The sequence below is a fragment of the Myotis myotis genome, unplaced genomic scaffold (assembly GCF_014108235.1).
Source record: "Myotis myotis isolate mMyoMyo1 unplaced genomic scaffold, mMyoMyo1.p scaffold_m19_p_18, whole genome shotgun sequence".
Classification (NCBI taxonomy): domain Eukaryota; kingdom Metazoa; phylum Chordata; class Mammalia; order Chiroptera; family Vespertilionidae; genus Myotis; species Myotis myotis.
In genome coordinates, this window is record NW_023416322.1 from 9683678 (window position 1) to 9709193 (window position 25516).

Below are 25516 nucleotides of genomic sequence, written 5' to 3' on the forward strand. Positions count from 1 at the left end.
AAACATCGATGAGAGAGAAACATCGATCAGCTGAATCCTGCACACCCCCCACTGGGGATGTGCCCACAACCAAGGTATATGCCCTTGACTGGAATCGAACCTGGAACCCTTGAGTCTGCAGGCTGACGCTCTATCCACTGAGCCAAACAGGTTAGGGCTCTTCCAGCTCTTTCACACCTCTGTCCTTCCTACTTTCTGTCCTTGGTTATCAGGGTTCTCTCCAGCTAGTCCTCAGTTGATTTTTCAGGGTGGTTCTTCTGTATTTTAGTTGCATTTCCGTTTGGTCCTGGGAGAGTGTCCATGTAGCATCCACTTACTCTACTGCCATTTTTAAATCTTCTAACCCCCGTGTTTAGGTAGGGTCCAGAAGTCACCTCATTAACATGACAAGGGACACCTTGGTTACTCTCATCATTCAGGAAAGTCCTAGGACTTTATGAGCTCTGTGCCTGAAATGGCGATAAAGACCAAATATATATTTTTTATTATAAATCTCAATGTACCACACCACTTTCCAAGAAACTGGCAGAGAGGTGTGGAACAGGAACAGTGACACAGAGAAGTCTGCAGTGCTCTGTACAGAGCCTGCTTTGGTCCAGGGCTTTAAGCCAGAGGTGTGGGTATGGGTGAAGTGTGGTGGTCCCAAAGAAGGCTCTTGAAGATCCTTTAAGGTCTTAAAGCCCTGGGGCAGTAGGAATGGGGAGCTGCCAGCCAGGCTACATCAACTTCAGAGGGGCTAGGCAGATAGCTTCCACCTGAGTTAAAGGGCCTGGAAATTGGATGCCCAATGTAGCTCTTGGTTCTGGACTTTGCCAAGGCACTTGAACCAGATGTGTCTGATGTCTAGAATTAGGAAGGGTTACAGGAGAGAATTTTTTTTTATTATTATTCTTGCATTGAAAAAGCATTTATTGAGCATCTACAATGGGCCAAGCGCTGGCAAGAGTAGGGATAATAAATGATACGTCATAGTTTTTATCCTCAAATAGCTTACATGCTGGCATGGGGGGCAGAATACAACCAAACAGTATGTACCGTGATGCATGTTGCCATAAGAATATGAATCAAGCCCTGGCCAGTTTGGCTCAGTGGATAGAGCGTTGGCCTGCAGACTGAAGGGTCCCAGATTCGATTCTGGTCAGGGGCATGTACCTTGGTTGCAGGCATATCCCCAGTGGGGAGTGTGCAGGAGGCAGCTGATCGATGCTTCTCTCTCTTCAATGTTTCTAGCTCTCTATCCCTCTCCCTTCTTCTCTGTAGAAAATCAATAAAATATATATTTTTTTTAAATTTAAAAGAAGAAAAGAATATGAATCAAGTGTTTTGAGTCCACCGTGCAATTGTTTCTGTTGGAAATCAGGAAGGGCTTCCCCAAGGAGGTGACATTTGATCTGAGTCTTAATGTCTGAGTCAAAGGTTGCTGGTCAAGGAAGTAAGGAGTGTTCCAGGACACCATCCATGTATTCATGTAACAAATATGTTTTGGAAAAACAAACAAGCACAAATATGTTTTGAATGTTGACCACGTCCAGGCCCAGGAAATCCAGAGACTTAGTGACGGAGGAAACAGATATGACTCCTGCCCTTGCCGTGTTTGCAGTAGAATAGGGAAGCAAGACTTTAAACAAACAAGCCCTGTGTGTGAGAGACCATTCAGATGCTGGATAGCTGCTTATTTCCTGAAGAGAGTCTGAGGGAACCTGGGGAACCCGGGATTCAGCCCCAAGTCCCCAGAATAGCTATCCACATGCTTTTTCTGACCACGGTGCACGTGATCAATGATGTCCAATCATCTCATCCACCCACGGGTGTTACCTGCCTCGCAGCTATTCCCTCATGCCTTTTTCTCCCACTAAGAAAGCATTACTAGAAAGCAAACAGGATGTGTGTTTTCATAAAAATGACATTGAATCAGTTCTAAAATATGTATTTTAGCCCAACCGGTGTTGCTCAGCGGTTGAGCATTAACCTATGAACCAGGAAGTCATGGTTCAATTCCCAGTCAGGATACATGCCTGGGCTTTGGGCTCGATCCCCAGTGGAGGGGGAGGGGGGCGTGCAGGAGGCGACTGATCAATGATTCTCTCTCATTGATGTTTCTATCTCTCTCTCTCTCTCTCTCTCTCTCTCTCTCTCTCTCTCTCTCCCTCTCTCCCTTCCTCTCTGAAATCAATAAAAAATCAATCAATCAAAATATGTATTTTAAAATGTTATCCTCCACACATTTTGGAACAGTAACTGCTATGGTATGGCCTGAATGTAACCCAGCCTCTTGGGAGGGCCCTGTGCCTAGCTGGAACCTATCCATCCAGGTTGGGGGGTGGGGAGGGCAGGAGAAGGAGAAGACAGATTTGACTCCCAAAGCCCTGGTGAATGATGCAGATTTTTGCTGAAGGTATTCCTTCGAAGAAGGAAAAGGGAGGCTAATAGCACATCATATAGCAACATTTCCTAATCTTATTTAAACAACTCTTTACTTTCCCAATTTTCTGTCCCATCTGGAAGCTTCTAAGTCTCTCTTCTTTCTGTTCCCCTTAATTCTACCCACCCCCCAACCAGGAGCCTGCTTCCCCCACTACTTCCTGGGTCCCCCCTTCCATCTCCTCTGTTCCTTCTTCTAAAACAGCAAGTCTCAAAAGGGGGTGGTTGGCTCCCTTCCCCCAGGGGGCACTTGGCAGTTTCTGGAGACGGTTTTGATTATCACAAGTGGAAGGTGCTCCTGGCATCTGGTGGGTAGGAGCCAGGGGCTCTGCCCCCTACAGAGCACAGAAAAGGTCCCTACAGCAGAGTCATCTGACCCCAAATGTCAACAGTGCCGAGCCCTGGCCAGGTAGCTAACTTGGGTAGAGCATCATCCCGGTATGCCAAGGTTGCAGGTTCAATCCCTGGTCGGGACGTTTACAAGAATCAACCAATGAATGCATAAATAAGTGGAACAACAAATGCATGTTTCCTGCTTTCTTTCTCTCCCTTCCTAAAAACAAAAACACAACAAAATAAACCCAAAACAAACTGATGCCGAGGTTGAGAAACCGTAGCGCTGCCTAGCCAGCTACCAGGTGTGGTGAGCAAAAGGCCCCAGAGCAGGGCCTGGGGTTTGCCATATACATCGTCTCATCCTCAGAACGTCGGCAGGGAACAGGTGCTCCCCAGTCTGAGTGTTTGGAAGCAGAGTGACCCCCTTTCTCTCTGTGGGGGGCCCTCTGGCAAGCGGCTGTGTCTAGAGCAGAAGCACAGTGACATGTAGAAGGAGCCACACAGAAACATAGAAGCAGCCAAGAGTCCCCTGGGGGCGTGGAACTGCCCTCAGCCAGCAAACGGCCTAGAGAGGGGGCTGCTGGGCGGTGGAGGGCGGCTGTGTTTGCCTTGGACAGGCCTGGCTTCGTGCTTCAGCACAAGTGGGGCAGGACCTAGCCTTCTATCAATAAAGCCCGGGCCGTGCTCCAGGCTCACTCGCCTTTTCTGAAAAGCTGGTTTGTGCCGATTTCCGCCTTGGCTGGCTTTTCTGTTCAGTACCAGGATGGACTTGCTTTCACCTTGACACCGTCACCTGGGCTGGCTAACCTGATGTGCGAGTGCATTTTCCTGGGGGGGTTGTGGTGGCTGGGGCCTTGGCATAAGCTCAGCTCATCTGTGGACATATAGCTGTTAGGGGGTCTCAGCTTGGTGGCATGTCTCCCCTCTGCTCCTTAAGGAAAAAAATAAAATCATGGAACGTCCTCCCTCTGTTAGGTAGCATTTTTATTTTTTTCCTCTTGTACATTCAGACATGTTTCCAGTCATTGTTGAGGTCATCCCCTAGGTAAGCATTTGGCTCAGCCTTTGAAAGCAGTGGTCCCAGCGTCCTGTCTCCTCTCTGCCACGCCTGAGGGAGGCAGGAGGGAGGAAGAGGGGCAGGTGTGTGTGTGTGTTGCGGGGGGAGTGGGGTGGGCTCAGGGCCCCAGCTCTACTCACAAGACCATGTGGGGGGTGTGTGTGTGTCTCTCTCAGGCAGAGGAACCGGGGAAGGGCGGCTGGGAGCTGGCTGTGCTTTTGGCAGCCTCAGAAGCAATGGTTTGGAGTCTGTCCTTGGACTCCCCGAGACCTGTGATGTCCGACTGTTCCCTTGGGCGCCTGTTGTCGACCAAGCAAATCCCTTCAAGTCCCCCCAGATCCCTCCTGCAGGTTACGCCTGCTTCCCCGAGAACATGAAGGCCGCCATAAATCGCCAAGCCAGCTGCGGTTCTTGTTCTTTCTTTGGAGGCGTGCCCCGGAGACTTTACACGTCGGGTGGTCTCAGGGTGCTGGTGCCATGCCTCCCCTGGGATGAAAAAGACCCTTGGGGTTCCTCGGTGCCCTCATGATGAAGTGAGACCCTGCTGGTCTGGGCCAGTCCTTTCATTGCCTTCGGAAAGCAGACCCAAAGGGAGGGCGTCCTTGCCCCAAACTGTTCGCACGGTCACCTGCTGCAGCCCACGGGGATCCTGGGAGCCCGTCCCTGTGGCCTTTGGTGCTGTTTTTCTTGGTACATGAAATGCACAGAGGACAAGAAAAAGGACTCTTTGTTCCACTCGAATCACTGCAGCCAGGGATTGACCTTATATCTGGCAGGCCGCTTCCTCCTCCTCCTCCGGGCCCTCCAGAGCCCAGGAGCAGCCGTCAGGAACCAGACTCCCAGGTCCCCCCTGCCAAGTCCAGCCCCGCCCACAACAGTTCCCAGACCTCACTCGGGCCCTTTCCACACTAGGTAAATAATAGCCGAGGTGGAACATGGTTATGGCCACTTAGGATTCTGGCCATACCCATGGTGCACCTCTGCTGTTATGTTCCTAGTGTTGCTCTTTGGATAGACTTACTCAACTTGAGCTGGTGTTAAAGGGACTTTGAAAAGCCTAGAATCGCTGTTTGATGGACTTAGGATTTTTTCCTGACACATTAAATGAATACTTAATCTCTAAAATTAAAAGAAAAATATGCCTAAGGATGGCCTCAAATTCCTTTGCACATAGATATTGCGCCAAGCACTGTTCTAAAAATCCCCAGAGCCATTCGTGGGAACTGCTGCCCGCAGAATCCAGCTCGGTACCTGCCTACAGTGGGTGCACTGGGTGCAGCTGGTGCCTGAGGGGCACTGAGCAGTGGAAAGAGCTTCAGGGAGCTGGGAGGGCGTGCCAGCCACCCACACTCCTACCCGGGTGCTTCTAAGGGAGAGCTGGATCCATATGTACCAACAGGGACTAGCGAGAAGTGAAAACAAGTACACACGGGACAACCCCATTTGTAGTGTGTGTGTGTGTGTGTGTGTAAGTGTACAGTGAAGGCCTGGCAGATGCCCCACCATTGGAGGAGATTTCGCTTAGGAGAGGGTGGGAGTGGAAAAGGGTGGAGTTTTGCTGTTCCCTTCCGTGCTGTTTGGGTAACCAGATACTGTCATGTGTTTCTAGTACAATATTTTTTAAAAAGGTGATACATACTTTCTTAAAAGAGAGGCCCCTTGCCTAGGTGACAGAAGAGCTAGGTTCTGGTCCAGACTCTGTAGACGAGATCATTGGTAAGTGACCCAGGACAAACCTCCCAGTGTCTCAGCCTCAGGCTTCCCCTCTGAGAAATGGGACAGTAGGCAGGGTGGTTGTGAAGCTCCGCGAGATGTAGGTGACAACATGTGCAGATGGCGGGGGGGCTGGGGGGGGGGCCGGGGGGAGTTGAGCATCCAGGGCCATTCTGGTGCCTCCAAAGGCCTTACTGGATTTTTCTATCACATCACCCTGTGGTGAAAGCCCTCAGTGGCTTCCTGTTGCCCTCCACTCCTGCCTAAACCTGGATTCGCACATGAAGCCTCAGGGGCTGGCTCTGCCAATTCTCCAAAACACCAGAAAGACGGGCTACTGTCCTGTATGCACAGCACAACCAGGACACTGTGCCTTTGAGGTTTGGGTGGGCACGTCTTACTACAAGACTCAACGACTATCTTCTCCTTTGCAGCCCAAGTTATTACTCTACTCCATTGATAGAAAGACCAAGACCCTGTCCCCATTCACCCAAGGGACGGCTGGCTTCCAAGGCTCCAGAGTCGATCAGCCTGGCCTGCTGGTCTCAGCCTGACCCGTTGCTGCTGCCTCTCTGCCTGCACCCCTCCCCCATGAAGCCGCTGTCATTCCTTAGCAGGGCCCCTCTGGAACCATCTCCCTCAGCCCCTGCAGCCGCTGAGCGGTGACTCAGCTGGCTTGTAGAGCTAAGTTTCCTGGCACCCTGCCCCCCGCTCCCTCCCGACTCCCTCCCCAGTCTTGCCACTGCCTCTGTACTTGGGCTCTGCCTTTCCAGAACTTTTCCCAGGGGAAGCACCTGGGGCCAGTTCTGCCCTAGTCTTCAGCCCAGTGGCCACGTGCTGAACCCTGAACTACCACAAGGGGGAGCCGGGGAGCAAGAAGAGAAGGTCGGGGAGGGAGGGACTGGTCTGCCCCTCCTGAGGGCCCGCCTCTCCCTCTTCCTAACAGGCCCTCTGGATACTGCACACCTCAGCAGATTCTGGGGCCTGGCGCCCCTCTGAAATGCTCCATAAATATTGATCAAATTGGATCGTGGTTGATAACAGTAGCTGCTATTCATTGAGGCATATCATGTGCTCCACTTGCTTGTCAATTATTGAGGCATGTTGAAATCTCCAGCTTTAATTGTGGATTTTCCAATTTCCCCATATAGTTCTAGCTTCCTGTATTTTGAAGCTCCATTATTCAGTGCATAAACATTTAGAATGATTATTTCATCTTGTTAATTAACCCCTTTACATTACAAAATAACCTTCTTATCCCTGGTTATATTCTTTGCTCTGAAATCTACTTTGTCTGATATCCAGCTTTCTTTTGATTACCATTAGGATGGTATTTCTTTATTCATCCTTTTACTTTTAGGCTATTTGTGTCTTTGTATTTAAAGGTCATTTCTTATAGACAGCAGATAGTTAGATCTTTGTCTCTTTAATCCAGTCAGATAATCTCTGCCCTTTAATTGGGTTATTTAGATCATTTACATTTAATGTGAATACTGATACAAGTAGATTTGAGTCTGTCATCTTACTATTTGTTTTCTATTTGTCCTATCTGTTCTTTGTTCCCTTTTTCTTTTTTGTGTGTCTTCTTTTGGCTTAATTAAATATACTTTATGATTCCATTTTATCTCATCCACTGCCAGCCTACCTACATGTGCCAAAGGCAGGAGCCAATCCCCAGCCTCTCTCTAAGCTATGGCTACATCTGGGACAGCCACTCCACTCTCCACAGATTTCCCTCCATGCTCTAGAAGCCAGACGTGATGGCCAAAGCTGTCAGGGATTTGACCTCAGTAGTCAGTTAGCCTCCCACAGGAGCTGCCCCAGAGCCTATCTGAGCAGCTCAGGCTGACCCACGGGAGCCCATTTCTGGCCAGGCAGAGCTGAAAGCCTTCCCAAACAGGAACTATTGAAAATCCTGGCTCTGAGGAGGATAGAGCTCTAGTATTTATTTCTCTAGAAATCCTTAAGCACTGGTGACATTTCTCTGTGCTCCTCACGGCCCCAGCCACGGCTCCTATCCTGGAAGCAATAGTCTTGCCTGAGATGACCTCTGGCTGGGCCAGGTCAGGCCTGAGGCTCTGAGGAGTCAGCAGAGCCCTCTCTCTCTGTGTAGTAGGACCAGACCTGTTCCCGCTGTGACCACACTGCCCCGGCCACCGGAGGACTGGCCTTGCCTGGAGCGGGGCCCTGAGAGATGCGGTGTTGATCAGACACCCCTTTTGTGCGTCTCTAGTCTTCCTAAAGGAGAACAGTTGGAAGGCAGGCCCCTGGGGCCTGACTCAGACCCGGCAGGAGCTCTTCAGGGCCGTGGCTCACTAACTGCCGCGGCGCCTTTGAGTGTCCTATCGAAGCTGCTAGCCTGGCTGCCAAGCAAGAGGAGTGCAGTGTGGGCTAGAGCCCCGAGAGAGCGAACCTTCTGCGAGTCTAACCTCAGCGGTGTGCAGCCGCTCGCCTCTTCTAACAGGAAGCCGCCTGGGGAGAAATGGAGCTCTCCGCTGTGCACCGTCGGTTTCGTGCTGTCAAATGCTCTTCTCGGGGTAGGAGGTAGCGTTCTTTAGATGCAACCCAGAGAGGACACCTGGAAAGGTTGCTTCGGAGAGGCATGTAGTAGTTATTGGCGAATATGGGTCAGGAAGTCAGGAGGAGGATATTGACGGGCAAGAACCAAACCACCAGAGGGCAGGGTGGCTGCTGGGAAAGTGAATCGAGGGAGCCTTGATTGTGGCTGGAGATGAGTGTGAACTGTTGACTCGGCATTGAAGGACCCGCTCAGACTGGAGTCATTGGAGGGAGGGCAGCAGTTACAATGGGAAATTGTCAGACACAGAGGCTCTGGGTTTGCGATCTGATTCTACCGGGTACTTGCTGTGTGACCACTCTGAGCCTCAGTTTACTCTTCTGTAAGTTACCTTCTGGCAGGGCTGTGAGGATTGAGGTAATGAATGTGTAAGAGTTCGGTGAGTCTAGTTATAATTTCTCATTTCATGTCCTACTAGACTGCACATTATGAGAAGGCGGGGACTATGCCGTATTCCAGCCTGAACTTGAACACTGAGGCTAGCGCTTGCCATGTAGAAGGTGCTCAGTAAATATTTGTTAAATGGATGTATGAAAGAATAAGCAACTAGATCTTGACACATAGTAGTTATTCAATAATTATTACTACAAGACTGATACAAGTTGATAATGGACTAGAAGGTTTTATGTTACAAAAACGGTGATCAGATCTTGATCTAGAAGGGGAACTTGGGCAACAAGGCGGCAGGGAGTTGGAAGGAGGCACAGATGGGAACAGGGAAACTATTGGAAGGCTTTGCAATAATCTGGGCTGTGGCATTCCTGGAGATAGGAGAGACCTGGGGGAAGGAGCAGGTGGGAGTGAGGCAGGGAAGAGCGAGGCTGCAGGGGGAGGGCTGGGTGCTCAGTGAGCAGGTACCCACCTGGAGCTGCCTGGAGACCAAGAATTCTGAGACTTGAGTCTGTGGGTGTGGTGGATACCATTGGCATGGAGGAGACTCGGGGCCCCTGGAGACATGGGCACGTAGGGGAAGAAGACAGTCCATGGCTGAACTCCAGAAAACCCCAGGGAGCTAAAGGGAAGACAGGGGCACAGACGGACCGGACCGAGGAAGTAGGTCCTGCCTTGTTTGTGAAGGGCTGTGATTTCACACAGGACTCCGGTGTTCCGGGCCCCAGGTTCTGCACCAGACCAGCTGGGTTGGTTCGGCTCCACCATACATGCACCGTCGCATGTATGACTATGCGTAGGTGACTTCATCTGCCTCCCTCTCTGCAAAACAGATAATAACTGTAGCTTCCTCGTTGGATTGTTGTGGGGATTCAGTTAAATGAAGCACATCAGGTCATTAGTACACTGCCTGCACATGGTGGCTACTAATGATTTAAAAATATGGTTTTCAGCCCCTGAATGCTGCTCTCCATCTCTGACACCCCTTGAGTGGGCAGATGCCGTATTCGAGCCTGAACTTGAACACCAAGGCTAGCGCTTGCCATGTAGAAGGTGCTCAGTAAATATTTGTTAGATGGCTGTATGAAAGAATAAGCAACTAGAGCTTGACACATAGTAGTTATTCAATAATTATTAGTTGATAATGGACTAGGTGGTTTTATGTTACAACAACGGTGATCAGATCTTGGTCTAGAAGGGGAACTTGGGCAGCAAGGCGGCAGGGAGTTTGCTCACGCTGGAGGTGGAGCTGGGACTAGAGAACCAGCTTTTACATCACAGCTTTTCTGGAGCAAAAAGAACCACGGGGAGGATCTCACAGTGGGATCCGGCCACATGCCAGGTTGCATTGGAGAAGGAAGAAAGCTAACGTCATGCTTTTCATCACCTGACGCTTTGGGACGGGAAAGTCACCCACTCACCATTTCAACAGGGCCCCTGAACCCCAGCCGTGGATTTAGGGTTCCGGATGTGCTGCTTAAGGTGCAGACCCCCCTTCCTGGGCCCAGGGACAAGGACAGCTGGTTCCCATCCTTTGTGTGTTCACCTCCAGGTGCATAAAAGGAGGCTCTCTGTGTCCCCTTCACCTCTCCTGACACCCCCCCCCCTCCCCGCCCCGGCCAGGTTATCACTACTGCTTGTTATTCATAGTAAAGGGGCCACTGGACACTGACAGGAACCCAGTCTTCTCTCTCTAGGACCTTGGGGCTTCAGCCTGGGTTTTCCTCCTGGAGGCTGGCCAGCTTATGGCATTATATATGCTCACTGCGGATTTCTTCTGTCCCGGGATCCTCACCAGCACAGTCTGTTTTGCTGACTTTTCCCAGGAGCCTAGATTCTCTGGGCCTAGATTCATCGACAGGTGGGCCCGAGACACACTAACAGGGAGTTAAGAGGCTCTGAAAGGACTGAGCTGTGGTGGAACATGTGGCTCCCCTCGGTTTCCTCATCTGTGAAAAGGGGACAGTAGCTGCTCTCGAAGCTCTAGAGCAACCTCCGTGAAGCAATGGCTGATAAAAGGGCTTTGAAAAGCCCTGTTGAGACATCACGATTTCATAATATTTGCGATGGCCCGGAGCGACACCGAAAAGAACACAGTGTCACTTAGAGCCTTTCCTGACCGCGTCTGGCTTTCTGGTGTGTGGCTCACGTGGAGGGGCCCGTGCGGACTCCCGGGGCGCTCTGGCTTGCTGTTTTAAAAAAGGCACTAGCTGTATTTTAAGATGCACATTCTGACGCGTGACACTGCAGTGGCTTTGCAGAGGCCCCTGCGTGACTCCGAGGACACAGTGTGGCCACAGAGACGCTGGGCCTGTTTTTTCCCCCTGAAATATTGGATTCCCACTGAGCAAGAAGTCCCTCTTACAAAGGAAAAGTGTGTTTCTTTGCTGGCTGGACCAAGCAGGTAGGCTGCTAGCGATGGCTGGGATCCTGCTGAGTTCCCTCTTTGCAGGACTCATCATGTTGGCATTGGACTTGGAGGTACTGCCAAAGCCAATACCAGCCTCCTTGCCTGAAGCATTGTCTCTGGGGAAAACCCCGCTCCCCCAAAATAGTTTCTAAAATGCTCATTTGAAGAAAAGATTGCTCCAGACAAAGCCAGAACCTACTTTCAACCCCATCAACGTCAGCTCTACCCCCTCAGGCAGCCCGAAGCTCACCTCGGGCCCCCCACCTCTGCTCTCTGCCACCTTCATGACCTCCCTGTCCCGGGAGGCAGCCCCTGGTATGAAGGGCCTTCTGAGCCCAGGCGGCCAGCACCTAGGTGCTGGCTCTCAGCTCTCGCCAGCTCGTGCCTGCCAGGCCTCACAGGCTTCTGGGAGAAAGGCTGTGTGGGAGGATGGAGCCAAATTGGGCTGCAGTTTGAAACCTCCTGGAGCACAGACAGATTTGGCTAAGGTGGAGGAGGGAGCGGGTTCCTTAGAAAAGTAGCCAGAGCTTAAAATGGAGTTGGCCGCTTGGTGTCGGGGCTGAGTCTAGCCCTCTGCCCAACTTGTGCCCAGGACCGCATTGTTTCCGAGCTGCGGGAAGCACCACACAGACCTGGAGAGGGTCCTGATGACCCCTCTCAGGCGCTCTCGGGGGCTCCGAGGGTCCACAGGCCATCAGACCCCGTGGGTACAGTGCCCCCAGCATCGCCAGGCTCTGAAGGCTTTGCCTTCTTTTTCTGGGACTCCGGGCTGCACTGGATGGAAAGATAGCAGAGTGCACATCGACACAGTCCCACCTCTGCTGAATGACTGCATCACAGTGGCTAAGAGCATAGGCCCTAGAATAGCACAGACCTCGGTCTGTCCCAGCACACGTGTCCTGCTGTGTAACCCTGAGCCTCAGTTCCCTCATCCATAAAATGGGAATAATAATCTCTACCTCCAGGCTGTTGGGAAAGTTAAATGACAAGCTGCATGTAAATTACCTGGCACATGCAGCCCTTGTGTGAACACTGGCAGCTATTAACTACTGCGTACAAACGTAGTACACAGTTGGGGGGGGGGGGAAGGGGGCGTGCGTGGGGTGCCCTAATTGCTGTGAAGGGTGTCCTTCACCCAGGCCGATGGGGAAATGTAAATGAGCTGTCCATGGTGGTAAGGACAAGGTCTGGCAAAAACCTCTCTTGGCCAGGCCGGCAGGGAAATGCACAAACAGGGTGTTGTCTGCCGGCTCCTTCAGTTCCCTGAGGCTCCCAGAGGTCAAGGTCCCTGGCGTGGAAGGGCTGCTTCTCTCCAGGTTGCCATAACTTTGCATGTGATTTGCATGTGCTTGTGCCCCGCCCCCTCCCCTCCCCCCCGCAGTGTCTTCTGGCATTTCCAAGTAAAACTATTGCTGCTCTCCAGGCAGGCCGAATACCGATTTCCTTCTTCTCCAGTGTCTTCTCTAACTCCCCTGATGGACAGGCTTCTGCACCCAGTGCTTAGGGAATGAGAGGGAGGGGTGGGGCGGGGAGGGGGGAGGAGGAGGGACGGTTGACCTTATAGCACCTTCCACCCTGAACGGGAGCGTCATGGTGATGAGAATGCGCTGTTTGCAGGAGGCTGAAGAGGGGACAGAGGAAGTCCCCCCCCTCGGGCCCATCCTCGTCTATTTCTCCCCTGCATCCTTAATCCGACCTGAGGTGCCCTAGGTCCAGTGGCACCGAGTGGGTGGAGAGGCGCAGGGAGGGAGGGGCGCCGTGACAGCTGAGCGCCGCTTTGAGGAACCTTGCGAGAGGAAGTGGCTTCAGAGGCGCCCTGGCCGGCCCCGGGCAGGAAAGGCGCAGGCAGGCGGGGGAGGTGTCGCGATGGCGCTCTGCGCTCCAGGCGGAGGGAGGGAGCGGGCGCCCAGGACGTGAAAAACCGTGAAACCGCAGAGGCCAGGTGAGCCGGCGAGCGCGGCGGGGCGGACCTGTGTTTGCAGCCGCTGACGGTGGTGCGCCAGGAAGGGAGCCCGTTACCCCGCCGCTGGAGCCACGCGCGTCCGGGGGGAGATACCCAGGCAGCGGGCACCGCAGAGCCGGGGAGGGGCCTCGGCTCCGGGCGCCGCATCCCCAGGCGCATCCCCAGGCGCCCGGCCGGTGCGCTGCGGTCCGCGCGCGGCTAGATGACGGTGGACAGCAGCATGAGCAGTGGGTACTGCAGCCTGGAGGAGGAGCTGGAGGACTGCTTCTTCACGGCCAAGACCACCTTCTTCAAGAATGTGCAGAGCAAACATTCTGCGAAGGTAAACTTACTCGGATACGAGAGACTTGCCTGGGCGGGGGTGGGGATGCGTGCGGGGCACCCTCTGTGGTCTCCCAGGGCAGCGTTGCTCCCGGCAAACAGGCAGAGCCAGGTGCTACCGGGTGGGGGGCAGCTGCCTGGGGGCCCTCTAGAACTCGGCTGGGCAGACCAGAGGTTGGTTCCAGAGCCCTTCGGGGACCACCAGCAAAACAGGTTCTCTTTCTCACGCTCTGTTAGGCATTTCCTGTCCCTAGACCTCGGCAAAATGGCTCTCCAGAATCTGGGGATGGCGCTTGACTGGGGGGGTTGGCCACATGCTCACCTGGGGCTGGGAGAGTGATGGGCAACTGTTTCCTTTTTCTTTTCTTTTTCTTTCTTTCGTCATTCCCCCTCCTCCCCAAATCCAAGCTTTGAAGCTCTAGATAGAAAGTGGATTTCGGCCAGTCCCCCAGGAGGATGAACTTCCATAGGTTGAGACTTCCCTATTGCGAATGGCCAGAAACCAGCTTAAGACGCAGTCCAGCTACTTGGCAGAGGCCCAGGGTGTTTTCAGAAGCAACGGAAACTTCTTTCTTAGGTGGTTGTCCCACCACCATTTTTACTTCCTGGGTGGCTTGGACGGAACCTAAAGGGATTTGCATGCGTTTCCTAATGGGGTTCTCTGTGCTCCCTGAAGCTGTCAGCCCCTCCACACCCCGCACACCTCCCCTGGCCTCCCCCGTCCCCAAGTGGCCACACAGCCAGCAAACGGCCACAGACCTGGCGGAGTGGTGACAGCGCTGCCTGGCTACCTGTTTCCTTCTTTATGGGAGAGGCGCTCCGCCAGGGCCTTGGAGAGCTGACCTCAAAGGAGCTGTTTGTAGGCCGGAGTGAGCTGGTCAGTGTCCCAGGCAGGAGCAGGCTCATCGCCGTCAGTCCTGTACGAGTAGAATTAGCCCCAGCTTCCCCAGGCCCGGCGCTGAGGCCTCCTTGGTTACTAACTCATCCTGCCCGCGGGGAGGGGGGGGGGGCAATTTGCTGGGTCCCCTGCGTCAAACAAATGGCCCTTTCCCTTGTGAGGGGACACGCGGGAACCAAAGGAGAGGTTTTGATTTTCGTGTTCGAAGGAGGCCCCTAACACTGGCTCCTCGACCCCGTGCCTGTCCTCCGGGGGCCCCTCATGAGGCTGGAGAGCAGGGCTTGTTCTGGAGGGATGGCATGGCGGGGGGGGGGGGGGGGGGAGTAGGCTGCAGTAGGGGCTTATGCAGAACAGCATGGCTGGGGAAGGGAGGTGCCTGCTCTCTTGGGGGTTCTTGCCTGATGGTGTGGATCCCTCCCCCCCCCCCCCACAGGCACTCCGGCTGTCTGGGGTCTTTAGGCCAGTGATTCCCCATCTTAGCTGCACCCTGGAACCGCCTGGGGAGCTTTAGGAAATGGGGCTCTCGGAGAGTTGGACTGAATCGGCCAGGGGCGCAGCCTGGGCAGCAGGGTCTTGAAAAGCTGCCAAGGTCATCGTGACGTGCGCCCGGGGTTCAGAGCGTGGCTCCAGAGCTTTGCTGCTGCCTGGGGAGGAGATGGTTCCTGTTTTTAAACAAAGTTCAGCGGCCGCACTTACTTACTACCAGCCCGGCTGTGAGCCCTGGGTCCTAGAATGTGGGCTTTTTGCATGATTGGGGGTGGGGGTGGGGGTGACAAACCGCAAATCTGGGGTTTCTTTCTCTTGCCAGATGAAAAAGGCAGCTGTTTCTGGTATTTCTTGGGAGAAGTAGAACTACCTACCAAGAAAATACGCTGGGCCGGGGGGTGACTTGTTCCTTGGCCCAAACAGCCTTCCCTCTTCACCGCCTCCCCAAAACTCCCCTTCCTAGCCGCACCCCTGAAAAGGCACCTTTGGTTTGGCGCCCACCTCAGCTCTTCCTTGTCTGGTTCTTGGTCCGTTCATTGCACAGGGGCCTCTGCGCATCTCCCTGCCTCGTGCTGCCGCCGGTGAGCCCTCACAGGGCAGGACTCCCTTCTCAGAAACTCATTTTGTTGAAACTCAGGGCTTGATGCTTCCTAAAGGGTGGGCGGTGGGCATGGCCCCTCTTTATCCCTCGCCTCTTCCTGGGGATTCAGAACCGCCCCCTCAGGGACCGTCTTCCCCAGCACCAGGCCAGCATCCATAGCAGCCCTGCTGGGCTGGCCCGGCTGAAGGAGCGCAAGGGGGGGTGTGGCTGACCGAGGGGCTGGGTGAGCTGCGGCCAGATGTCTTAGCCTTTCATCCGGCTGAGTGTTTTTCCACCTTTCATAATATTGTCAGCTCTCTTCTCCCTCCGAGGGCTTCTGGAAAGGGTTTCAAAGCGATGGGCCAGACTCTGACCCCAGTCTGACCCCTAAGGATGCTTTTTTTCTGCCCAACGAGATCACATCCGAGCTCCTCAGGGGATTTCTTTTCCTGTCTCCAAGGAAAGGCATTTGTGTGTTTCCCTGTCGCTGAGAGACTGAGGCCCCCATCGGGGAGAGCAGAGGCTGGCGTGGCTATAAATAGCTGTCAGAGCAACCTGCGTCTGTGGGCCTGGCCTGGCTGAGCGGGGCTGTGGGCAGGGTTCGCTGCTGGGCTGGGCTGGGCTGGGCACCACCACCTGGGAGCAGGCATAGCAGCCTCCCAGAGCGCCCCGTGCCTCTCCCCCGCCCCTTGGTGGGAGGTGGGAAGGTGGAGAGACAGCCAGCGAGAACGTGGGAACAGGCCTCGCTTTTTCTCTCCTTTCAGAACATGGCAGCTTCCTGGGGCGCCGTGCCTCAGCTGGGGGGGCAGGGAGGTTTGAGTCACGCCAGGTGCAGTTTCGGGGGCTGGGGCCGTGCTCTCCGCAGCTTGCGTGGAAACCCCCTCTCCCCCCACCCCCCGGGTGCTCAGAGGGGCAGCCCAAATGCACACACCGTCCCTCCAGTCTAAGCTATAGGAGTCTCTGGGGCTGAGGGGTGCATCCAGGGTCACACAGCAAGTTCATGGGGGACCCAAGGTGAGAGCCTCCATCTCTTGCCTCCCAGCCCAGAGACTTTCTGTCTTAGTCCTGAACGAGGCAGGGCTCGGCACTCTGTGGGGCTGGTGACTGTGAGGCCAGTGGCTCTTTTATTCCTGTTGGGATCTGACCCCAGAAGTGGGGCCAACTTCTACTCCTGTCATCCCCCGATGCCTGCAGGTGGCAGGGTAGGGGCTGACCCCTGAGCAGGGACACAGGCACTGCGCGTTCAGCAGCCTCCGGGCCCAGGCCACCAGGCCTGCACAGCATCGGGTGTGCACTGAGGACACTACAGCCTGCTGCTTGCAGAACGCCAAGCCCTGGTTTAGTGCCTCATCTCACAGATGGAGAAACGGAGGCCCGTAGAGTAAGGAGGACCTTGTCAGGCCACATATCTGGTTGGGCAGAGCCAAGACTGAATCCCTCTTGGACTCCTTGTCAAGTGCTCTTCTTGATCCTCTTCACTCAGTGAGTGGCTGGGACAAACGTAGGCCTTGTCCTTTCAGAACCTTGTACAAAATAGAGACCCAAATGACCCCAGGCTGGGAAAGGGGTTAAAGAGTCCTTCCCATCCCTGCATTCCATCCCATCATTCCATCCCATCATTCCATCCCTTCATTCCAAAGGCCCTTCCTATCCCTGCATTCCAAAGGCCCTTCCATCCTTCATTCCATAGATCCTTCCCACCCCTCCCTTCCATAGGCATACTGCTAGAGGAACACTGGCCCTACATTTAACATTAGCAGGAGGAACCTGTCACAGCTCCAGAGACTTACAACTTCAGTCCTTTAAAAGTTCTCAGTGCCTATCCTAAAATACCGCCTGCTGGAGAGCCTTCCTGTGTGTTCTCTTTGGATACGGAAACTAGGAGGTTGGCTTTACCTCTGGTTAAATATCACATTTAAGCACACGCAGAACACACTCCCCTCTCCCCCACTAGATTTTCTCTGCTTTATGCCGACACCATTGAAAAATTCAAGGAAGATGCAGAGGAAGGGGTCTCGGGTCAGAGGACGAAGCCACTCTGGTTCCGTTCCTGCACTTGTCCCGTCTTCTCTGGCCTGGCCAGTCGGCCTTTCCCTGGACAGGGCCTCGGTGGTGCTCCAGGGATGTCAGCCAAGCTTGATGGCCCTGGGACTGTCCAGGGAAATCCCCATCTCTATGCCAGCAGCAGGCGCGCCAAGACTCAGGCATAACACCTGCCCCTGACCTTCTTGGCATGAGAGAAAAGAAAAGAATACTAAAAATGACGTAGTTCCAAATTGGAGCAATAAAGATGAAGTAAAAATCTTCAGGACCATTGGACCCTTTAGCTGCGTTTTTATGTGCTGTCTCAGAAGCCTGCCCAGCCCAAGGCCAACGGGAAAAGGCTTCACGGCGAAGCTACATGGGGTGTTCTTTTAGGCTGTTGTCTGCACTTCACCCCTGTGGGGCATGCTGGCTGTTTTCTCCGGTCCTTACCAGTGTTGCTTTTCTCTGCAAACATGGTGAGCCCTGCCCTAGCTGGTTTGGCTCAGTGGATAGAGCGTCGGCCTGCAGACTGAAGGGTCTCGGGTTCAATTCCGGTCAAGGGCATATGCCTGCGTTGTGGGCTCAATCCCCAGTAGGGGGTGTGCAGGAGAAAACCAATTAATTCCCTCTTATCGTTGATGTTTCTATCTCTCTCTCTCTCCTTCTCCCTTCTTCTCTGAAATCAATAAAAATATATTTAAAAATAAAAATAAAAAAAGATGGTAAGCCCTATAAGATGAGAACCTGCATCTCCTTCAGGTTCAAGGCAGCACCAAGTACTGGTTGCAAAAGCCGACACCACGTGCTTGCATCCCGTATAATCAGGATGGACTGACAGTTGTAGCCATCAGCCCCTGTGTCTCAGTCGTTGAACACAAAGTCTATTTCTCCTTTAAGGAAAGTCACATCGGCCGGTGGGGGCCACAGTCACACGTGGGAGATTTTTGCTGGCCAGGTCTGGAAATGGTGTGTTTCTGACACCCGCATGCCATTGGCCAGAACTCGGTCACATGACCACAGCTAACCACGGAGAAGGTTGGGAAATGAAGTCTGTGAGCCCAGGTGGAACAGGAAGCCGGTTGTGGCGAGCAGTTAGCCGTCTCTGCCACACACCCTCCTCACGCCTTCTCTGCCAATCACCTCGGGGAAGCGCTGCTCACACTTTCTTGGTGAAGGGCCGGAGTCTCTCTCTTTGACCTTGAGCCTCTCCGTCCGTCACGGAGGATGCGCCGTTCCTGGAGTGGGGTCCTGTCTCCCCTCGGTACCCTGGGGACTCCTCGAGGACAGAAGCTTTTCCTCACTCAGCGCCTCGCTGGTCCTCTGTAGCATCTGACGCCTCAGTGCGGGACCTTCACCGTGATTATTCTTCGGGTCACTTTTTGAAAATGGAGATTCAGGGGCCCCACACCAGCCTTACTGGCTCCTGAACCTTCGGAGGTAGGACCCTCATATCTGCTTTTTAAAAGACTCTCCTGGGGTGACCCTCATATATACTGAAGTCTAGGAGCCGTCGTGCAGGGAATGTTTGGTAGTGGGCTGGTGGCTTCACTTGAAAGGGAAGACACGCATTTATCACAGATTCCAGCGCGGCTTCGAGGCGGCACATTGCAGCCCAGAAGGTGAAAGGATTTGTCCCTGTTCACACAGCTCAATAGAGACAGAGCTGAGGACCCGGGGCCCCTGAGGTCCCGCTCAGAGCTGCCCCCATCGCTGTCACCGCATGGGCGGGACAAAACTGTGGAGTGACAGCTCCTGGCGGTCGGGACTGGCGTGTGGTATAGTGGAGGCCGCACATCCTGGCTCATCCCAGCTCCAGCCGGTAACGGAGGGGCGGTGGCCGGGCCACTTCTGTCTTCCCGACCCAGGCGCTTCCTCTGGTCCTTTCAGCAAGAACACAGGTGACGTGCGCCTGGTGCGCCTGTCCTCGTCTTCTTCCTTCCCTGGGAGCCCTGCCACCCTGCAGGGGAGCAGACCCGTCTCACCAGCTCCTCCTGGACTGGCAGGGGTTGCAGGTGCTGACCGCCAAGTGCTGTAAGGGGGTACTTCCCTAGGGTGCGGTCAGGAAGAGGACCTGAATGGCTCAGGAGAGCCCTCTCTTCAGGACCCCCTGGGACTTGCCCGAGACACCCTCACGGCCGTGTTTGTTCAGATTCCTCCCTCCCACCCACCCCTCTTTCTTCACATTAGCCCCGACTCTGCTGGCTTTTCCTTCCAAAGCAACTCCGGTTGTAGCTTCGGCACCTACATCATCCACCCACTTACATAGTTGGGAAAAGAAGGAAGATTAGAGGCTGATCTCAAGCCCTGAATTCCAGCTCTTGGTTCACACGGTTGGCTGGGACTCTGGATCCAGCTCCCAGCCCCTGAGCTGGAAGGGCAGGCCCACTGGGCCCAGCCTGGGTGCCCAGGAGCCCATGTTCTCCTCTTCCTTCTGCTCCCGACTTGCCAGGTCGCCCACACCTGTGCCCTTTCCGGCTTTGGAGTCCTCCGGTGGGGAGGACCCAGCCTTGTCCTCAGGGCCTCGGTGTTCTCTTCCAGGTGGCTCCATCCCCCAGAGAAGAGCCTGGGGGCCCAGCCTGGCCTGGAGTATTCTCTGGGGACGAGAGGACCAGATACGTTTGCTAAGATCAGGAGCATTTAAAGTCAGGACAGGAGGGAAAAGCGAGCTATAGTGGCAGGAAACTTCAGGCTGGAATCACTGAGCCCGTGGCTTCTGTCGATGGTGCTGTCGTGGCCCCGCCTCTCCTCATCTGTCCAACCTCAGAACACATGCTCTTCCCACTGCTCACGTGTAGCTTGCATGAGACCACGTTCTGAAAGGCTCCAAACAAGCTCAAGTCGCCCATCTCAAACCCTGGTGACCTATAGGCGGAAGCTGTTTTTCTCACTCAGCCAATTTCCTGTTCTGGTCTCGGGGAATCTGGGTCACCACACTCCATTATCGTCATTGCACCCACCTCCAGTTCGTGAGCCCCCAGTTTCCTCACCTCCTGGCGCTACCCCAGTGTGAAGAGTGGTGTTGAACTGTCCCTGACGCCCTGATGTGGGGGATAAGTGGGAGCTGGGTCTGCAGGGCACCCGCCTTCCAGTGAGAGTGTGAGGCAGGGCCCCTCCGTTGGCTGGAGCACGTGGAGAGGCAGTAGGCGTGTTTAATCTGCACACGTGGCTGGGCACGTGTGGGCTTGTCTGGAGAATGTGGGAGCTGGTGAGTTGGGGTGTTTAGAGAGCGTTTCTGGTTGTAACTTGAACACCCCCTTCTGTGCTCCCCAAATACCACACCTTTCTCTCCTTGCCCTCGTTTCCATGGGTTGTGATTTTCTGGATGAGGGGCCGGCCTGGTTCCTCATGGTGTCCCTGGCGCATGGCGGGTGCTCACTGCAGGTTGATGCGGGAGCAGTGGGCTTGGGCTTCCTTCTCAATCACAAGAGCCCCAAGAGGCCGCCGCCCCGGAGGACACTTGGGTGAGTGCTTTGGGGCAAGGTCTGTGAAAGCTGATCTCAGGGCTGATGTTTTCCAAGGGAAGCTTGTTAAGATTCTGGATGTGGAATTGGTGGGTTTTTCCAGTCACTCCGCAAAGAAAATCTCACTGAGTGAGCAGAAAAGGCAAGGACAGCTTTCCAAACACGCACGCACGGCCCCTCCGCCCCATCTGTGATTGCTCAGCTGTTTGCCCTGGAGGATGAGGCCAGGCCGGGCTGGGTCCCTAAGCAACCAGGCTGGCACCTGCTGGCAGGAGCTGGCGGGGCCCTTCCTCAGGCAGGGCCCTCGGGGGTTGGGAGAGAGGCGCCCAGTGAGGAGTGGGAGAGCCACTGGGACAGGTTTCCTCCGTCTGCCTTTCAGACACGGGCAGGGGCAGATGGAGGGGGAGGCACCAGCACACTCCTCATTTGTCTTACTTTCCCAGTTGAATTCTGAGCCAGTGAAGATCCGGTTTGGCGATCCCTGTAGATTGAGCCTTCTCCGTGGGCCTGGCTGGAGTGGGCAGGGGCTCCGGCCTGGGAACCGGAGTCTTCACTCCATGTGACCTCACGAAGCATGCTCACCTCGAGAGGCCTCCCTTTCTCCTCCCATAAAATGGAATGACCTCCCCCATCCCCCCCCCGTGGAGAATGAGTGCCAGAGGGCCCAACATTTGGTTGTGCGAACCCACGGAGAACTCCTAGGGTTTATTATCAAGGCCATTTGGGGAAAGGCAGACGGTTGTTGAATTTGACGTGGGATGTGGGATTCATTGTTGGGGTGCGGAGGTATGAGGCTCTGTTCACAGGACGGAGACAGGGCAGGAGCTAGGGGTCTGCTGGGAATGGGTCAGGATGTGTAATAATACTCGCTGCTTCCTGGGCCTTGTTATGTGTCGGGCCCTGCTCTACGTGCTCTACTTGTACGTACTCATTTAATCCTCAGGACAACTACACACGGATCCATTTACCCACCCGAGGCTCAGAAGGGGGTGCGGTGATGTGTCCACGGTCACACAGGAGTGAGGGCAGCTCCAGGCTCTGGGCCCCAGTAGTCTGACGCCAGAGCTCCTGGCCCCTAAGCTGCCTGCCTCTCCAATAGCACTTTCCAGAACTATCCAAGTAGTCAGAGCCCCCGCTGTGAGGCCAAAAGGTGCCCCCCCCCATGCCAGCCCATGCCAGCAGGGGTCAGTGAGGGTAGTGCACTTTGCCAGACCGTTTAGGAGACGGAGGAAGTCAAAGTCCCTGTCCCTGAGCCCGTATGACAGTGTGAGCTACTTAATAACCAACTGAGACATGTTTCGGTATCAGAAACGAACCCCAAGCGCCAGCGCGGGGTGGGGTTACCGGGCAGGCAGCACAGCGACAGGAGGCCAAGCGTGGGCTGGCGAGGAGCCTCCAGCACGAGCACACCCCAGCCCACAGCTGCAGGCACAGGTGGGGCCTCCAGGCAGAGGGAGCCAAGAAGGACTGCACTCCCTCCTGCAGGGCAGCACAGGCTGGTGTCCTGGCCCTGGTGCCAGTCCCAAGCTGCCCCTCCCCTCCCAGCAAGTGAGGGCAGTGCGGGCATGCTGGGACCCGGGCGCTGCTCCGCGTGCAGCTCTCCACCTCCGAATTCCCTGCAGGGTGTCTGGTGCTGGTCCCCTGTCCTGCAGGGAGCTCGGCCCAGCTGGATGCAGCGCGTGGTGGGAGAGGGGCTCCTGCCGTCACGGCCTCCTGTCCCGCTCAGGGAAGGGCCACAGTTAGGCCACGTGGGCTGGACGCCCAGGGCCACCCTCTCTCGTGGCCCAGCGATGCTGCTGGGTTTCACTGGCTCTTAGCACACGGGATTCTGCGTGAAGCTGGGGACCGGGACTGGAAGCATTCTCATGCAGGGACACCCACCTTGTGAGGGTGAGGAAGCGACTTGGGGGTGTCTCCTTCAGGGAAGTCCACCTTGTGTGGGTGAGGAAGCGATTTGGGGGTGTCTCCTTCAGGGAAGTCCACCTTGTGAGGGTGAGGAAGCGATTTGGGGGTGTCTCCTTCAGGGAAGTCCACCTGTGTGGGTGAGGAAGCGATTTGGGGGTGTCTCATGCAGGGACACCCACCTTGTGAGGGTGAGGAAATAATTTGGGGGTGTCTTGTGCAGGGAAGCCCCACCTTGTGAGGGTGAGGAAGCAATCTGGGGACAGGGCGATGGGTAGCTCTGACGGTGAGCCAGCCCCCAGCTCTCACTCCGTGACTGTAAGAGCATACTGCGGCTCTAGGGTCCAGTGTGTCCCCAAGTCTTCCTTTTGCTGTTGCATCCATTTCTCTAGGGAAGGATGAGCTCAGGAAGCCTGGCGTAGCTCCTTAGCCATGGCTAGCCGTGGCAGGGTCCAGGAAGAGCATCTGAAGCAGTAGGGGGTCCTCACTACTTGAGTCACCTAAGGACTCAGGTTGCTTCAGAATGTAGGCAACGGGACTAGTTCACCTCGAGGCCCCTCCAGATCTCAGAGCTCGGGCTCCTTTGCCTCTGAGCTGCCCTCTGGAGAGTCGTCTGGAAAGCGTCAGACGACTGGGCTTCTGAGCAGATCACCCCTGATGCGCAGCCGTTACTCAGAGCAGCTGGCCACTCCCAGTGCCCAGGGAAGAGCCTGCCCCTGGAGGACTTGGGGTGATGGGGCCAGCTGGCTTAGAAGCAGGGTTGGCCCCTCCCTTGCTGAGAATAGAGGAAGTAAGGGAGGCGCCCCACTTTATGGGAACCAGATGAAACGAGCTGGTTTTATGGCCTCCGGTTCTTCTGACCTTGGAATCCTCCTTTTTTATGGTAACAACATACTTGCAAACATCCATCACTTTCATCGTTGTTAGGTGTGCAGTCTGTGGCATGAAGTACATACATTCTCGTTGTTGTGCAACCGTCACCAGAACTTTGTGGCACCATCGCCAGAACTTTCTCCTCTTCCCCAGCTGAAACTCTGAACCCATTAAACAGTGACTCCCCACTGCCCACCTCCCCACAGCCCCCCACAACCACATCTCCACTTTCTGTCTCTATGGAGCTGACGACTATAGGAACCTCGGATATGTGGAGTCATCAAGCATTTGTCTTTTCGTGACTTGCTTACTTTCACTTAGTCCAAAGTCTTCAAAGTTCATCCATAATGTGGCATCTCAGAATCTCCCTCCTTTTATAGATGAGCAGTGTTCTGTTGGAGGCAGATGTCACGCTTTGTTTATTCATTCGCCGACCGTCCATGGCTTCTTCCACCTTCTGGCTGTGGTGAATGCTGCTGCTATGAACATGAGTGCACACGTATTAGTTTGACTATTTGCTTTCATTTCTCTTGGGCAGATACCCAGCAGTGGAATTGCTGGAGCATATGGTAACTCTTGTGTAATTTTTTTTTTTTTTTTTTTGAGGAATCGGCATGCCATTTTCCACAGCAGCTGTTCCATTTTCCATTTCCATCAGCAAGGCATAAGGGTTTCAATTTCTCTGCATCCTCACCAATACCTATTTCCTGTGTTTTTTATAGTAGCCATCCTACTGGGTGTAAGGTAGTATCTTCTCATGGTGGTTTTGATTTGCATTTTCACAATGACTAGTGATGTTGAACATCTTTTCATGTGCTTATTTTGCCATTTGAATGTCTTTGGAGAAATGTCTATTCAAGTCCTTTGTCCATTTCCTAATTGTGTTGTTTTGTTGTTGTTGAGTTGTAGGGGTTTTTTATATTCTGGGTATTGATTCCTTATCAGACATGTGATTTGCAATGGAATCCTCCTTGATTTGGTTCTGAAAGAGCTGAGTCCGGCCTCAGGAGAGACTAGAGTGTGGGATGAGGTCTTGGGGCCCACCGTACCCCCCATCATCTCTCGTCCACGCCACAGTGCTCCGGTTCTGGATGCTCTGGGAATACAGAGATGGAGAAGGTGCAGTCCCTGACTTTGGGGTGCTCATGGTCTAATGGACAAGACAGGTTTGTACACAACTAATACGACTGCACAGAGACTGGAACCAGTGCTGCAGTAATTGCGGTACAAGCTGATGTTGTTGGAAAGTCCACTTATTCAGGAGTGGGGAACCTTTTTTCTGCCAAGGGCCATTTGGATATTTAACATGATTCGAGAGCCATACAAAATTATCAACTTAAAAATCAACCTGCTATATTTGGTCAAACATTTAATTAACTCACCCTTAATGCCTTGGCAGGACCAGACCCCATGATTGCTCGGGCCTTATACGGCCTGCGGGCCGGATGTTCCCCACCCCTGATCTAGATAGAAGTGGAGGGTTGAGGAAGGTATCCCCAAAGGATGTGTCAGTTCCAGGCACTGAGAGGTCAGACTGAGGGCTCGGGGGACTGAAAGGAGACTGACCTGGGTGAGGCTGGGGGAGGTAAGGGGCTGAGATGGAAATCCAGGGAGGAAAACCAACCAGAAGGAAGACCTCAAGCTCTAAACTTGCAGGGGGGGGGGGGGGGGGGGGACATGAGAAAATGTCCCAGGGCAAAATCCCTGTGGCCATCGCAGCAGAATGGGGGCCACCTATTCTGCCTGAATTCATACTTCCAGTCTCTGGGCTGAAAGGGGGGCTGCATGAAGGCCCTCAAAGGTAGTCAGAGGGCAGCAGTCACCTCTGCTTCCTCGTCACTGTCTCTGAAGTAGACAGGTGCTGTGGCCTAGGAGTCCTCTGGGATGCTCATACAACTGAACCTTTCGTGTCCTTATTTAGGGGCAGGGTATGTGTATATGCACATGTGTGTACATGCATGTGTATGTGTCTTACTATTTCTGTTTTATTCAGTTCATTAAATAAATGTCTAATGAGCCCCTCCTGTGTCCCAGGCACTGTTTTGGGGAAGAAGGGCCTCTGTTGGGGAGCTTACACTCTGGAGTCAACCTCCTGGGGTGTG

At 54.2% G+C, this 25516-nt stretch overlaps 1 protein-coding gene across 3 annotated transcripts in view; it reads left to right on the forward strand.

Moving 5' to 3' along the window:
- The window catches only part of RASSF5 (Ras association domain family member 5), a 76660-nt gene that overhangs the window by 35143 nt on the left and 16001 nt on the right, over nucleotides 1–25516 (forward strand). Inside the window, exon 1 of one of the 3 annotated variants that reach the window (XM_036342625.1) lies at nucleotides 12510–13190. The exons of the other annotated variants lie outside the window; for them this stretch is intronic. Within the exon in view, the coding sequence (XP_036198518.1) occupies nucleotides 13071–13190 (120 nt within the window). The 5' untranslated portion in view covers nucleotides 12510–13070. Of the gene's footprint in view, nucleotides 1–12509; nucleotides 13191–25516 lie in introns of those variants that run through there. 3 annotated transcript variants of the gene reach the window in all.